Below are 14249 nucleotides of genomic sequence, written 5' to 3' on the forward strand. Positions count from 1 at the left end.
AAAATCATGGCTGCTAAAAATCTTCCTAAAGTCTTTTTTGACATTGCTGTTAATGGTCAACATTCCGGCCGTATGACTTTCAAGGTAAAGCGCGCTAAGAGGAAATAAAATATTTATTTATGGATAATAGCTTTTTTCTGACACTGTCCCTAAAACTGCTGAAAACTTTCGTGCTCTTTGTACTGGTGAAAAAGGAAAAGGTATCTCTGGAAAGCCATTGCACTATAAGAACAGTTACTTGTAAGTTTTGATACTTATTTCTATCTGGAATTAAAAACGTATTTTGAGAATAGCCACCGTATCATTCCTGGTTTTATGGCTCAAGGTGGTGGTAAGTAAAATCAATACTTAAAAAAAGCGCATTTATAATGAATGCTTTTATAGACTTTACTATGGGGGATGGCCGTGGTGGCGAATCCATCTATGGTCGTACATTTAAAGAGTAAAAAAAAAAAAAAAAAAAAAAAAGGTGAAAAATGAACTGAACTTTATGGTGTAGTGAAAACTTTACTTTAAAACACAAGGGTAAGGGTCTTTTGTCTATGGCCAATGCTGGACCTGTAGGTTTATACATGTTTATACTCTGCATAAAGGGTCACTCATCACATGTTATAGAATACAAACGGTTCTCAATTCTTCATCACATTTGTCGACACTCCTTGGTTAGATGGAAACCACACTGTCTTTGGTCAAATTGTTGATGGAAGCAAAGTATTGGACCTTCTGGAACAACATGGTTCTCGAAGCGGTATGCCAAGTGCAAAGATTGAAATCACTGACTGTGGAGAACTCAAGGATTAAATAAAAACGGGTTACAATGCTTTCTATATAAACGTGTTCTTCAAAATCATTTATTTATATATTCTCTACCATCTTTGTTGCTGTTGACTCGTAAAAATAGAATTATGTTGTTGCATTTGTACAAATCCAGTCTGTTGCTGTTGGAAAGGAGTAGCTAAGGTACTCTTAGTACAAAATTTTCTTTCTATTTATATATAATGTTATTACTTGGCTTTAAAATACTTGGTGCAGAGGTATCAATCGTTTTAAATATTGCATATTTATCATTTGAACCTATCGTGCTTGTAGAATATCCAGTTGTTTGAGGAGTATTAAAAGTCTGTGGTTGAAAATTGCTATGAAGCGTAGGAGTGCTGTTGTTATTCAAGATCCTGTTACCAAAAGGGTTGTTGGGTGCTATGTTCATTATTTTAGTTACTTGCATGGTCTTTTGCAAATTCAAGATACAAGATACTTACTTGCATTTTCCCAGTTTCTGGTAGAAGCACTTGCAGCAGTTAACTGAGGCTGTAAAGGATTTACATTGATGGGTGGTTGAGAAGTCATAGAAGGCGACAATCCTGATTGTATAGGAATAGATACATTATGCATCGACAAATTGTTTGTAGAATGCTGTAAATATGGGGATGACGAAGCAAATTGTGTCAACTGTTGATGTTGAAGAGAAGGTGAAGAACCAATGAAGCTGTTATTTCCAGTTGTCAAAGAATTATGCGTGTTTCCTGTTGATTGTTGAAGCGGCTGGAGATTATTTTGGTTAGCAAAAGAGTTGGGTTGACTGAATACAAGTGGGCTATTAGTTGTAGCCGGGGCTGATACGGACAAATGACCTGCAGGAGAAGGGCTCTCTCCCCATTTTGCAAATGGTTGGGGATCAGCTAAGCTCTGTTGTGATGTTTGAGGAATAGATCTTTGTGGAGGCTGTGGTGGCGTATTATTTACGACAGAATTTGTAAAAGATGTAGTGTTAAAAGTTAATGGCTTAGTGGAAGGCGAATGACTGGGCCTAGGTGTCCAAGCGTCATCGTCAAAACCAGATTGACTAGTTAAGAGTGCTGTATTAGATGATGCGGGCATTATTTGAGGCTGAGAAATAGGAAGATTATGTTGTACAGTAGAAGGTTGAAGTGGTTGAGCTGGAATAGGTTTCAGTATCTCTTGTCTGGTCTGATTAAATCCAGTAAATTCAACATTCTTTGGAGTTGAATGGGAAGGTGTTGGTCTACCAGTGCCTAAAGAGAAAAGTATAGAGTGAGCTTTACAAAAAAGATATCTTACTGAATCTTTTTTAAACTACCTCTTCTATGTAAACCGACACTACGCATAGTTGATTGTGCCCTTCCATTTTGTTCGTTCTCTTGTTCTTGTAATTTTCTGGCCAGCATTTCATCTTGATCAATCTGCCACTGAGCATCGTGGTTGATATAGTTACCGTCTTCATCATCGCTAACTTCAATAACAGCGTGATCTTCAATATAAGTAACAGGACCAAACGTAACGCTTTTTTTCACTTTTAATTTTGGTCTACTGTTCTCATCATCTGATAATGGCTCCACTTGGTTTGTTTCAATGAATCTTTGAAATCGTCGTACGTGATTTTCTGCCATTCCAAGTGATTTCATTCTACCATAAGTGAGTCGTTCAATATCTCGCTCACCCAGTGTTGCTTTTTCAAAGGCTTTAGCATATCTTGCAGAGGCCTCGTATGGTATATTTATCTTTTTAAAATAGTCAAACCAGGAAAAGCCTCTGGAGAAGTGAGAAAGTGGTACGTTATCGTCTAATAGTTTTTGACCAGTTTCCTGTTCAACATATTTTAAATCATCGATGCACATTTTCTCCACAGGAACGTCGATTTTAACTCCATTGGTTTTAAATAGTTTAATCTTACCATTACTATAAGCAAGGAGTTGCGCTTCTACTTTGAAAGCTCCTGTACGATCCGTCCACCACCTAATTCTTGTAGCATCTGGTTCTACAGAGCACAACTTAAAAAAAGTTAAAGTGACAAATTGTATGCAACGTACTGTTAGGATCGTGAGATATTATGGGTTGATTTTGTACTAGTGTTTGTGTTAGTGTCGATCATTTAAAATGTGAATGATATAATCTACCTAATGGTGCATTGACAGGTGGAAGAGGAGCAGAAATTTGACTACGCCCTATTAATATCCATCTAAGAAATTGTCTCTCTTTTTATTTATTTATTTATTTACTTGGTGAGTTGTTTTCTGATGATGCAGCTAATGCCTATCCAAAAAAAAAAGTTCAGTTTATGCTTTCCTTGATTCTATTCTCATTACAGCTGCTTGTCTTTTCTTTGTTTCAATTTCCCTTTGTTTAGCTTCTTCTTGCATTTTTCTTCTTCTTTCAGCCTCTGCCTGTCTTGATTTTTCCTTTTCTTCCTCTTCTTTCATCCGAGCAATGCGTCTTATCTCTTCCTCTTCGATTCTCTTCTTCTCTTCTTCCTTTCCTTTCTCTAATTGAGCTTCATATTCGTCTTGGAACTTGAGATAGGTAGCAGGAACAATTCCCGATGTACCGTCCTTGTGCTCAATCGTCCACCAATCATGGTTGCTAACATAATCTACCACGAGTACTTGCTCATGTTCCTTTAATTGTGTTTCTTCTTTATCCTGTGGGTCAAAATTATATAAGGCAATTGCCCATTTTGAATCACAAATAGGTGTTGATACATTAGTAGTATCAGCTGATACGGATATTATTGATTCTTCAACATAATTGCTCGGAACAAGACCTATCTCGCCTCCTTTTGTTTCTGCAAGGTACCAGTCTTGATCGTCTTTATCATATAGTGTCATTGTATCATTTTCTTTGAATGTGAGTTCTTCTGATGAATGTGCCTGATAGTCATAAAGTGCTTTTAAGATACAAATTGGTCTGCTCTACAAAAGATAAAATAAGCTTTTTTTCATGGTGGTTCTCTCCTTACATACTTTTTTTATATAGTTTGAAGGAACAAGACCAACAGGACCATCTGCATTTTTAGTTTTAAGTTGTGCTTTATACCAGTCAGAGCTGTCTTTATGAATTATATACAAAGTGTCATCAGTATTAAAGGAAAGTTCTTCATCGTTGTGCGATTGGTAATCGTAAATGGCAATACATATATCAATATACTTCATGAAAATAGTAAGTTTTTCTTCTTAAGAGATATCAGTTAATTAAAAAAGAAATACGGGAAGATGTGAAGGAGTGTAGGTTTTTATGTTTTCAGAAAAGAAAAGAAAAAAAAAAATAGTAATAAAAATAATTAAAAGGAACCCAAATTTAGCATTTTTACTATTTGAATCCAAAAAATTCACTTTTCCAGCTGTGTTACTGTGAACCTGTTCAGCCAATAGAAAGGGAAGCGTAGCTTGTGAAGTAAAAGCCAGGAATGGTAATTTACAGCAAGCTGGTGGATCTGTACTCATTTAGGAATATTTTCATACGCTCAATTAAGCCGAAAATACCTTTCTTCCTTATAATGATAGGCTATAGTATCTTTTTAAATAATTTTGGTAGTCAGAATGATATATTCTTTTTAAATGACAAAGAAAAGGATTTCAAACTGATAATGCATGTCTAGACCAAGGTAGTAAAACAAAGGATATTCATTGTTCCTTAAAGGCTTACAGTACAATTATTTTTATGAGTAACTGATTATTAAGTCACTACAGTGACTATGATTAATTTCAATGGATTATTCTCGATGACAAAGGAAAGAAAAAGAGTATAAAGTTAATGGGCTCCTTTTTAAGATTTATAATAGGACAAACACAGCATGTCTGTATCATTCCTTTTATGCATGCATTGATTTACAAAGACATCTATAATTGAATATGGTTTATGTGGTTTTCTTTATTCTGAACTACTTTGTTTATTATATATAACGGTATGTATTTAATTGATTAAGGGTTTATGATAAATCAGCTATCGCTATACGGATACAACGATTTATACACAAATACATACATTATTAAAGGCTTAATTTTATTTATATTTTAATGTCAAATGCTCTAATTACGCTCAGGATCAGCTAAACGGTGAATTGTCACGTAAGGACCAGGTATAAGGTTACTTGCGCCTATTTTCTATTTAGAAAGCAAATAAAAAAAAAGGGGTTTATATTGAGCTTACCTTGAGGAGTAATTAGAATATATTGTGATGAATTATCACCAGCAGCATTCATCTTTTTTTTAAAAAAAAGCAAATCAATATTTATGTTTTGTATACGAAACTTGTTATACTTACAATCATGTTCATTGTTTGCTTTCTATTCACTGCATCCATAAACACATCAAATTCATCCAGACTAATTAAAAAAGGATTAAAATAATTTAACAAAGCATATATAAAAGGGCTTTACCAAATGATAGGTGAACTAATACTTTGCCACAGAGACAACAGTAAACTGATTTGTGAATATGATTTTTCACCACCAGAAAGTGACCTTGAGTCCTTCTGACGAGTACCTTTACTATATTGGTCCCCAGTAGCAACACGAATATCTAATTTCTTTAACTTGTGATTGAATTTCAATGACCCCTCATCTCCTCTCTTTTGAAGATAATAAGCAAAATAAGTTTTGGCAGCAAGTCCAATATAATCTCTGAATAGTTGCCATCGTTCAATACGCTGGCTAAGCATTTTAGCCAAAGATCTGCACAACTTTTCCATGTGTTCAATCAACGTTTTTGCATCTTTCCATTCTTGCATAGCTTTGATGGCCGCTGATTCAATTTCAGCTACAGAGGCACCAATGTTTTGTACTTTACGTTCAGCCAATTTTTCATAGTAACTAATGTCTTTTTCAATTTCTGCTGGGCGTCGGTTGGTCTCAACTCGATCAGGATAGTCATCAATACTGTCACTAATCCACTGCCTCACAAGCTTTTCACTTTCATTATATTGTGTCTTTCGAGCTTCCAATCGCATCTTGATGTTTTGGTAACTGGTTTTGCATGCATCAACTTCTGCAATGACCTTTTCTTTTTGCCTTTCAAGTTTTTCAATCCTGCGACGATATTCATCTGATAGGTTTTCTCTGGCATCTTCTTTTTTCTTTATTATAGCCATCTTCTTTGCAATCTCTTTAAGCTCAGGCTGAACAGCGTCTCTTTGTCTCTTGATAGATGCAAACTGTTGAGCAAGATTTTTCATTTTTTCTTCAGACTTTCGAATATCGTCTTCGTATATTTGCAGATCGACAGGGTCTTCTTCTTTCATTTCTTCTTCTTTAAGGCTAATCTCATTTTCAAGCTTAAAGATTTCTTGATCAAGTGTGCGAGCAAGTCTATCATTATCATTATAGCGTCTTTTTATTTCGTTGATTTTGCTGTCTACTATTTTAATCTCCGCAGCAATTTCATCATATTCCTTTCTCATTTCGTTTTCTTCTCTCTTTTTTTCTTGAATTTGTTTCTCAATATCATTTTGGAACCTTGGAAACCCTCTATATGTTTGTAACGAGTCCGTTTTCATACCAGATTTACCACCTACTTTATGGCCACTACTAGTAAAGCAAAGATCGATATTACGAGGTCTTTTCATCATCAAACGATCTGCTTCTTCACGATTATCCATCAACAGTGTGCATTCAATCTTGCTGGAAATAATCATTTGGCGTTTTACCCATTCATCTTTAAAAGTCAAAGCACGAAGGGCAGTGAGGTATTGCTCATCAGGCTCACCCGAAGAATAATCAAACATATCATACGGGGCAACCATGATAGGTATATGGTCCATGTGGTTTCTCTTGAGTATTTGAGCAAGTATTTGCTTATCTTGGAAGCATTCAACCACAAAGGCATTCAGTGTCTTTCCCAAATAAGATTCAAGTACATTTGCATATTGCAAATATTTAAGTTGAATTGTTGTACCAAATGGGCCCACAGGTCTTCTTTTCTGCCATCGGGTATCACGACGAATTTCTTCCAAGACTTTTGGCATATTTTCCCCGTAGCCCTTCAAACTATTACCACGCTGGTTTTCCATCTCGCCAATAAGAGTTCGCAAACTTGTGATTTGACGCTTCTTTTGAGCTGCTTCTCTTTCCAAATTGTCCTTTTTCTCTTGAATCAACTTGTTTTCGTCTTTCAATTCTGCCTGGTTTCGATCAATTTGTTTGCGTTTTTCAACCTTATGCTCAATTTTTTCTCGCATTTGATGGATTTCATTTTGAATATCAGTGCGTTTGATTCGACTGTTCGCTTCGAGTTTAGCTGTTTCTGCTGCTAATAATTGCTGATTTTCATCCCTTACTTTCTTTACACGTTTAATATCGCTGTTGATATTATTCAAATCGACCTATAGTAAAATAGATATTTATAAATTTGAACATGACAGTAGATAAAATATGCTGTTTACTGTAAATTCACTAATTTTGCTTTCAAGTTCTTCCTTATTTTTCTCAAGTGCATTCATTTCTTCTTCGTATGGATTGGGGCCATTTTTAAATTCGTCCCATTCTTCTCTTACTTTCAGGATCGATTCGCTCAATTGAGTAACCTTTATCTTCTCAGTTTCATGCTTTTCTTTTGCTTCCAAGAATTGCTTTTCAGCTACTTCAACATCACGCTTGAACGCAGCAGCTTCCTTTTCTTTCAGAATAATCTGTGACCAAACAAGCTCATTGTTCAAGATATCGATCTTACCATCGATTTCCTTCGCTTCTTGAATATCTTGCTGACGTTTTGCAGCTTCATTGGCTCTTTCAAGCAAGGTAGGAAGGACTTGTTTCTTGCGTTCGATCGTTGCTCGTGCTGTCTCGAGACTTTCACGTACACTATCAAAATCGTTTCGAAGCTGTGTCAATTGCGTACCGTGCATAAAGAGCTTATATTTATCTTCAGAAGAACTGTCGCTAAGGAACTTTCTGGCCATGTCCTGAGTTAAGATAACTAAAGGATTATTGACCATAATGTTCATGTGATCCAAAATGGCAACCAAGTCTTCCTTTTTAGTAGAAATAACTTTATTGGAGGAATTCTTGATTTTGTAAGGGCTTGGTCCTTCTCTGTTTAGTTTACGTTCGACAATGATAAAATCAGGAAATATGTCAGGCTTGTAAGCATATTCACCACCGTTAGTAATATGAATAGTGATACTAGCAGTGCTGTCACATAAAAAACTAATTTAGTAATTGTTCTAGTAAGCAATATCATTTTTCTTACTTTGTGCCCTCTTTAATAAGAGATGAAACAGACTTGGCACGGTTTGTAGTACTAGCATTGGCACCAAGAGCAACTGTGAGAGCAGTTAAAATAGCACTCTTGCCACTTCCATTATGTCCAACAACAAAATTTATTTTTGGTCCAAAGTCCACTTTCAAGTATTTATGACACATAAAGTTGACAACTTCAACTCGAGCGATTGTACCGTAAGGCATGACATCCTTTTCTAAAAATTAGATCATATATACAAGAGAAATTAATACTTTTGTTTCTACTTTACCAGATCATTGAAATCTAAACTGTTTTGTTGTTGAATGGATTGAGGTAAGAAGGGTGTATCTGATTCTTCTCTATCCTCTTCGCTGAGAAACTCTTCGTCCTCTTCGTCTTCTTCTTCATTTCTTATTATTCTGCGAGCTTTTTTTACGTGTCCTGAATCAGTTGAAGCCTGTTTCAAAACAGTTAAGGGGTTATTTCTTTGCCTTTTGTTTTAAGCGTGTTTTTCTTTTTATATTTACACTAGCAGATACGGATTCTTCCTCCTCACTCAACCGTCGTTTTAATGAAGGCAGCATTTGTCAAAGCGTAGTAAAAAAGGAAAGAAAAAAAAAATATAAAATATAAAAAGTCGGACTTCTTTTCATAAATGTCAAAACAACTTGTTCCGATTACAAAAAAAGAACAATTAAACTCTGAGTAATTTCATTGTCTTTTTGCTGACGTCGATTGTATATATATAAAAACCGACATTATATCAACGGAAGTTTTTGATTGAATCTGAAATAATGAAGAAGAGTGATGCATGTTTAGCGTTTCATCAAATATTGTTTCTCAAACAAGTTGCAGAAGTTAACGTCTCTTGCTGTCTTTTAAGCATAGTTTCACAAGGCACCATTGTGACAATCAACTTAAAATGAATGATGGTAAGGAAACAAGTTGGTAAATAATACCAACGTTATTAAATAACATTTTAATACTGGAAAAATATTGATTGGTGATACTGCTAAAAAAATTTGCAGCAGAAGCAACACTGCGGTCAAGAAATGTTTTAGTTATATTATGATAGATCCAGTGGTTATAGGCTGTATATCTTCCGCTTTACTACATTATATGCAAGATAAGCAGTACTTTTGAGCCAAATATCTTTACAACCATTAGGCGATCTCTCATCTGGTGCATGTATTAGAAATGCATAACCCTTTGATCAGTTTACTAATCTTGTTTGATAGCAGGAATCAACAACTTTAGTATGTAAGTATTTTTAAATTCAATTCCTGACAATATTGCTTATAAAGTAGATGCAGCCTGCGACGATTATTCTTTTATGATTATTTCTTTATTTCAATCAATCAAACATATAGTTCATTGTTTCCGACAGTTTAATGCCATCTCAGCTCTTTCGTATTTCAAGCAGAGGAGCTATCTTGATAGGCATTACACTTGATTTTTCGGATATGAACTTAGGAAATTTGACAGCACCGATACTCCTGGAATTATTTATAAAGATTTCCATAGCTATACAAATTGGTTTATCTGTATATACAAAATTACCAACAGTTGTTAAATTAAGATACAAATAAGCAATTAGCACCATAACTGCAGTACCCATACTGTAAAAAAACGCTGTCATGCAATAGCCACACTCTATTAGCTATAGATTATTCCCAGCATTTAACACAACTGCAATAATATCTAACATGTTGTATGATACTGTTCTATTTGACATGTAAAGTGAATGTGCCTCAAACTTAAAAAAGAGAAGATTATGCGCTTGGTAATACAATGCTGCTTATTTTTTCTAACCGGCTTGTCCTACAGTAAGCAGATAACAATAATCATTTTAAATTCTATTGTAAAGGAAAGAAATATTCGGATGCTCACTATAATTTTTTAATTTTTTACTTTTTAATATTTATTCCGTTTATTCAACTGGGTATATTTCGAAGCCTGTCCTATTTATCGCCATGGCTCTTCTTTTTTTTTTAGCTGTATATGATTGCCCTTTTACTTACAATATAGTACAGTTAACATGTTAAAAAAGATGTGTTGTATATATTTTAAGACTTGTTGTTCATGAGTAGTGCTATATACAGAAATAATCCGGTCATCACTAACTTCAAATGTAGTAAAACAATATTTTTGATTAAAAAAAAGATCTGATACTTCAAAAGACAGATTAAACCATAAATTTTCTTTACTATAAAATATTTATTGAAGTATAGAATATTATATTTTTTTTCAAGTAAAGAAAAAGAAAACCAACTACATATAATAACAGTTATATTAAATTAAAATGTATAAATTTAAAAAAATTGTTGAGCTACAACAATAGCTGCCAAACCAACAGCAACCATGGTCTGGCCAGCACTGGCTTCCTTTGAGGCAGAAGAAGTAGAATGAGAGGCACTAGCACTAGGTGAGGCTTGAGTATTAGAAGTTCCAGAAGAAGCAGCAGGAGTGGAGGCAGAGCCAATAGTACTACCGCTGTTGGAAACAGAAGGAGCAGAGCTAGCGGCAGACGAAACAGAAGCAGAAGAAGGAGAGGAAGAAGAAACGGCAGAAGAAGAAGAAACAGCAGATGCAGAAGCGGAGGAAGCAGAAGCAGAGGAAGCAGAAGCAGAAGAGGAAGCAGAAGTACCACTGGTGGCGTTTTGAGAGGGAAGAGATCCACCAGATCCACCCTCAATGTTGAAAGCACCAGTAAAGGCAATGTCAGGAGAAGTTCCAAATTCAAAGGCATCTATATAACGTGTCATTAAAATCATCTTCTATATCTTGGACAGAAACTTACAGTCGCTGCCAGAGGGAAGACCTTCAGGGATCTTCCAAGTGTATTGCAAGTCAGCAGCGTTTACATTGGTAGCAATCGTCATCACAGGTTGAAGGCCAGTAGGTGGGCCTTTAGCCAAAACAATTTGAGAAATGGTAGGTACACTAGGATTAACCCAGGAGATAATTGCCTCAGTTCCAACCTTATAATGAGTGTTGGCTAATGGGGATGTGATAGAGACAATGGGTTTTTGAGCAGAAACGATGGATGCAAGATAGGCAGCTGAGATAAAGAGAGTAGGAAACTTCATGGTCTATTAAAAAGAATCTATGAAAAAAAAAAGTATTTGTCTTTCTTGAAATCTAATCAGATGTATTGCTTATATATTCGCTGTAACTTAAGGAGTCAAAAAGGGAAAAGAAGGAAAGTTACAGATCTTCAATTGAAGTAGTTTCTTTTTTTGTACCAAATTTTAGGAGAATTGCAAAGAAAATCTGTATAACTATTTTTCTCCTTCTCTTATGTCTCCTCGTAATAGCTGTTCTCCTAAAGACGAACCCCTATAAACAGTTTGATTCAAAGTCTTCTTTTCTCTCCCTTTCTTTCTTTTCTTTTCTCTCTTCTAAGTTGTTTAATCCATTAAGCAACTCTCCCTCTTTAAGCTCCTTAAAGAACAACCTTTTGAGCGGTTACTATGCTCTTGAAACACGGATTAAGGACAGTTTACTCCTTATAAGTTTAAAATACAAAAAAATTCTTTATTTTCCATTATTACTATGTAAATGTTAATATTATATACAAAAAGAGGGATATCTGTATGTATAGTTTTTTTTTGTTGTTGTTTTTTTTTTTTTTTCTTTTTTTTTTTTTCTTTTTTTTTTTTTTCTTTACACAAGAGACATATATACATTTTATAATCGTTGACAATAACTGGCAGGTACCCAACCTGATAGGTTTCCATTTTTGCATGTTCCATACCACCAGTCGTCATCAATGTATTCTTTATCTTGATGAATTGTCAAAATATCCCCTCTTCTTACATTCAGCTTATCTTGTTCATAAGGTAAATAATCATACAACACAGTGCATTCAAAATCATTTGCATAGCTCCCTCTCATTGTCGGCATTGATTGAGAGGAAAGTCTGTAGACATGACTTGATGCTATAAATAATAAATGGTTAAAAAAAGTCCTCTTTCTTACAAATCATTTTACCGTCCATCGAAGCTAATGAACTTGAAGAGGTAAATGATCCTTGATGTGCTAAAGATGAGATGTTTGCTCTTGCTGAAGTGTATCTTTCCGGATATAATATGTCAATTTGCTGAATAGTAGCTTGTAGCCTATCAAGTTTCTGCATTTCTCTTTCCACAATTTCACCGTAGCCTAAGGCAGCTTCGGCACCCAAATGTTGCTCAACTAGCTTTGTCCACTCTCTCTGCATGAGATGAAAGAATTTTATTTGAACATGAGCCAGACCACTGATGAGAATATCAAAGTATTTTGACGTTAAATCAAAAAATTTCGGCAATTCATCCACAAGTTGTGCATTGATATAGACATAAGTATCTGCTGATTCTTGAAGTGTTTTGTCTGGGATATCTCCCTTTGATTTCATATCACGCACTCGATCATAATCTATCATTTTGAGCGATCGTTTATGAATTACTTGGGCCGGATTTTCAAAGACTTTGAGGAAGTCATCAATTCGACTGTACACAAATCCACGTACATCATTATCCTAAGTTAAAGTATAAATAAAAATGAAGCCTCTCTTATTACGGTCTTACTAGTTCTCTAGACAGGGAAGTTGACAAATAAGATGCCATTTTAGTGAAGTCTTCAATACTCGACATGCTTTTCACTCGAACACCTCCCCAAGAATTGTAGAGTGTTTCGTAACTACAGGCCAGCTGATGAAGATTTTCAAATAGAATCTTTACATGTCTAACCCAACCTTGAACATCTCTGGCTAATTGTCGAACATTTTCTTGTTGTTCTTCAAATTTTGCATGTAGTGCTTCAAATAAAAGATCATGGGTTGGTTCTACAGCAAATCCAGTAGCTTGCTTCAGGCGTTGTGCCTGTCGCGTAAACTTTTTGTTGATACCATGTCTATTGGTAAAAAAAAAAAGAATGTAAGAATTTCATTAAAATATAAAAAGTTATCCAATTTACACAACCTAAACAAAAGCAAGTTAAAAAAATATAAGAATAAAAATGGCTTTTGTTTGTTTTCTTTACACTGATTTCTGTTTTCTTTTTTTCTCCAATGATCTTTTCTACAATGTCCTTTCGCCTTTTTATTTCATTAATATTTTCTGCTACGTCTTCAATCTCTTTAAGAGCCGAAGCAAGATCATCATGATCCAAGTGTTCAGGTGAGGTGAGAGCCAATATTTCTCTTAATAATAAAGGATACTTGAGTACTCTTTGGACAGGTTTAATCAATAAACTACCCAAATCCCAGCTCGTCGTCTTTCCCTGAATCTGCTCTTGACATTTCTGTATGTTTTTTCCATTAGCTAAAAACAAATTCTACTTTATGTATCTCTTACGGATAAAAAGGTTTGTGTTTCTACTTGCAATTTTAGTTCTTGTAATTTTAACACAGCATCCTCGTGCTTTTTACAATATTCGCTATAAATATGATCTATAGCACGCATCTAAATGGTATTCTCTTAATAAATTCTTTATCTTCTTTCTTCCTTGTTAAACTTACCGATTCCCTAAAAGCTGTTCCTATTGAGTCCTGCTCACATGAATGCTCTAAAAGGGCAACAAAAGATTTCTCAAACTCGACAATATCCAATAGATTACTAAATAAATGCCGTACGTCTGATTTTGGTAAACATAAAAGTGCTTGCTCATAATAAATATCCCTTAATAACAGCATATCCTTTTGATAATTCCGCTCTGTCTCTAATAGCTCTGTCATAACATTTTTCCGTTTAGATCCTGTGAGTTGAGGTGATACGGTGATGTCTAATGTTTCAGGTGGTCTTCGTATCGAGTTTCTTAATGTCTCTTGCTGTTGTTGATGGTTGTTATTTGTATTGTTGAACCAGTTGCTGATCATGTTTGTATGCCATCCTCTTTTAAAGGAGTTTTGTGAACTTGTAGTAGAACTTGTACTGACAATGCTGCTGTTCCCTGTCTCTGTTCGAGGAATTACTGAAGGTGCCTCTCTCTCTCGAAGTCGAAACTCGTCTGCTTTCAATTTCGGTTTCACGGGTAAAGAAGGTGGGCCGGTTCTAGCAGGCATAATGACTTTTTCAGGTAATGTTGGTCCTGTCTTACTAGGTTTTAAAGGTATTGGTGGTCGATAGATTATCTGCCGGAAAGTAAGTTTTTGTTTCTCTCGGAGAGTTTTCTTAAGTTTACCTTAGGTTGTATGGGTATATTTGATTCATTTTGAAATTTTGCACGGATGTCATTAAACGTGAGTGAAGCTTCATCAATTTTTTTTTCCCGTAAAGACGGAGGTTTTGATGGTAAAGT

At 35.0% G+C, this 14249-nt stretch overlaps 6 protein-coding genes across 6 annotated transcripts; 1 reads left to right on the forward strand and 5 right to left on the reverse strand.

The window, feature by feature from the left end:
• Positions 1-6: 6 nt before the first annotated feature.
• RO3G_10072 (peptidyl-prolyl cis-trans isomerase cyp6) lies at positions 7-801 on the forward strand (the record flags this gene model as incomplete). Its single annotated transcript, XM_067664657.1, has 6 exons — positions 7-84; positions 131-240; positions 294-331; positions 385-442; positions 500-560; positions 616-801. 6 exons carry the CDS (start codon positions 7-9, stop codon positions 799-801), a joined length of 531 nt encoding a protein of 176 aa, XP_067520758.1.
• Positions 802-1164: 363 nt separating this feature from the next.
• RO3G_10073 (uncharacterized protein) lies at positions 1165-3623 on the reverse strand (the record flags this gene model as incomplete). The annotated part of the gene is made up of 6 exons (XM_067664658.1): positions 1165-1172; positions 1260-2023; positions 2080-2776; positions 2916-2963; positions 3018-3051; positions 3105-3623. The coding sequence occupies 6 exons, from the start codon at positions 3621-3623 to the stop codon at positions 1165-1167; spliced, it is 2070 nt and encodes a 689-aa protein (XP_067520759.1).
• A 1200-nt stretch (positions 3624-4823) lies between these two features.
• Positions 4824-8194, reverse strand: RO3G_10074 (uncharacterized protein; the record flags this gene model as incomplete). The annotated part of the gene is made up of 6 exons (XM_067664659.1): positions 4824-4891; positions 4945-4996; positions 5059-5119; positions 5174-7113; positions 7174-7936; positions 7980-8194. 6 exons carry the CDS (start codon positions 8192-8194, stop codon positions 4824-4826), a joined length of 3099 nt encoding a protein of 1032 aa, XP_067520760.1.
• A 1175-nt stretch (positions 8195-9369) lies between these two features.
• On the reverse strand, positions 9370-9588 carry RO3G_10075 (uncharacterized protein; the record flags this gene model as incomplete). Its single annotated transcript, XM_067664660.1, has 2 exons — positions 9370-9494; positions 9531-9588. The coding sequence occupies 2 exons, from the start codon at positions 9586-9588 to the stop codon at positions 9370-9372; spliced, it is 183 nt and encodes a 60-aa protein (XP_067520761.1).
• A 694-nt stretch (positions 9589-10282) lies between these two features.
• Positions 10283-11059, reverse strand: RO3G_10076 (uncharacterized protein; the record flags this gene model as incomplete). Its single annotated transcript, XM_067664661.1, has 2 exons — positions 10283-10719; positions 10771-11059. The coding sequence occupies 2 exons, from the start codon at positions 11057-11059 to the stop codon at positions 10283-10285; spliced, it is 726 nt and encodes a 241-aa protein (XP_067520762.1).
• A 601-nt stretch (positions 11060-11660) lies between these two features.
• Positions 11661-13414, reverse strand: RO3G_10077 (uncharacterized protein; the record flags this gene model as incomplete). The annotated part of the gene is made up of 5 exons (XM_067664662.1): positions 11661-11911; positions 11952-12489; positions 12539-12832; positions 12993-13273; positions 13381-13414. The coding sequence occupies 5 exons, from the start codon at positions 13412-13414 to the stop codon at positions 11661-11663; spliced, it is 1398 nt and encodes a 465-aa protein (XP_067520763.1).
• Between the last annotated feature and the right edge of the window lie 835 nt (positions 13415-14249).

Source organism: Rhizopus delemar, genomic scaffold (assembly GCF_000149305.1).
Source record: "Rhizopus delemar RA 99-880 supercont3.7 genomic scaffold, whole genome shotgun sequence".
Lineage (NCBI taxonomy): Eukaryota > Fungi > Mucoromycota > Mucoromycetes > Mucorales > Rhizopodaceae > Rhizopus > Rhizopus delemar.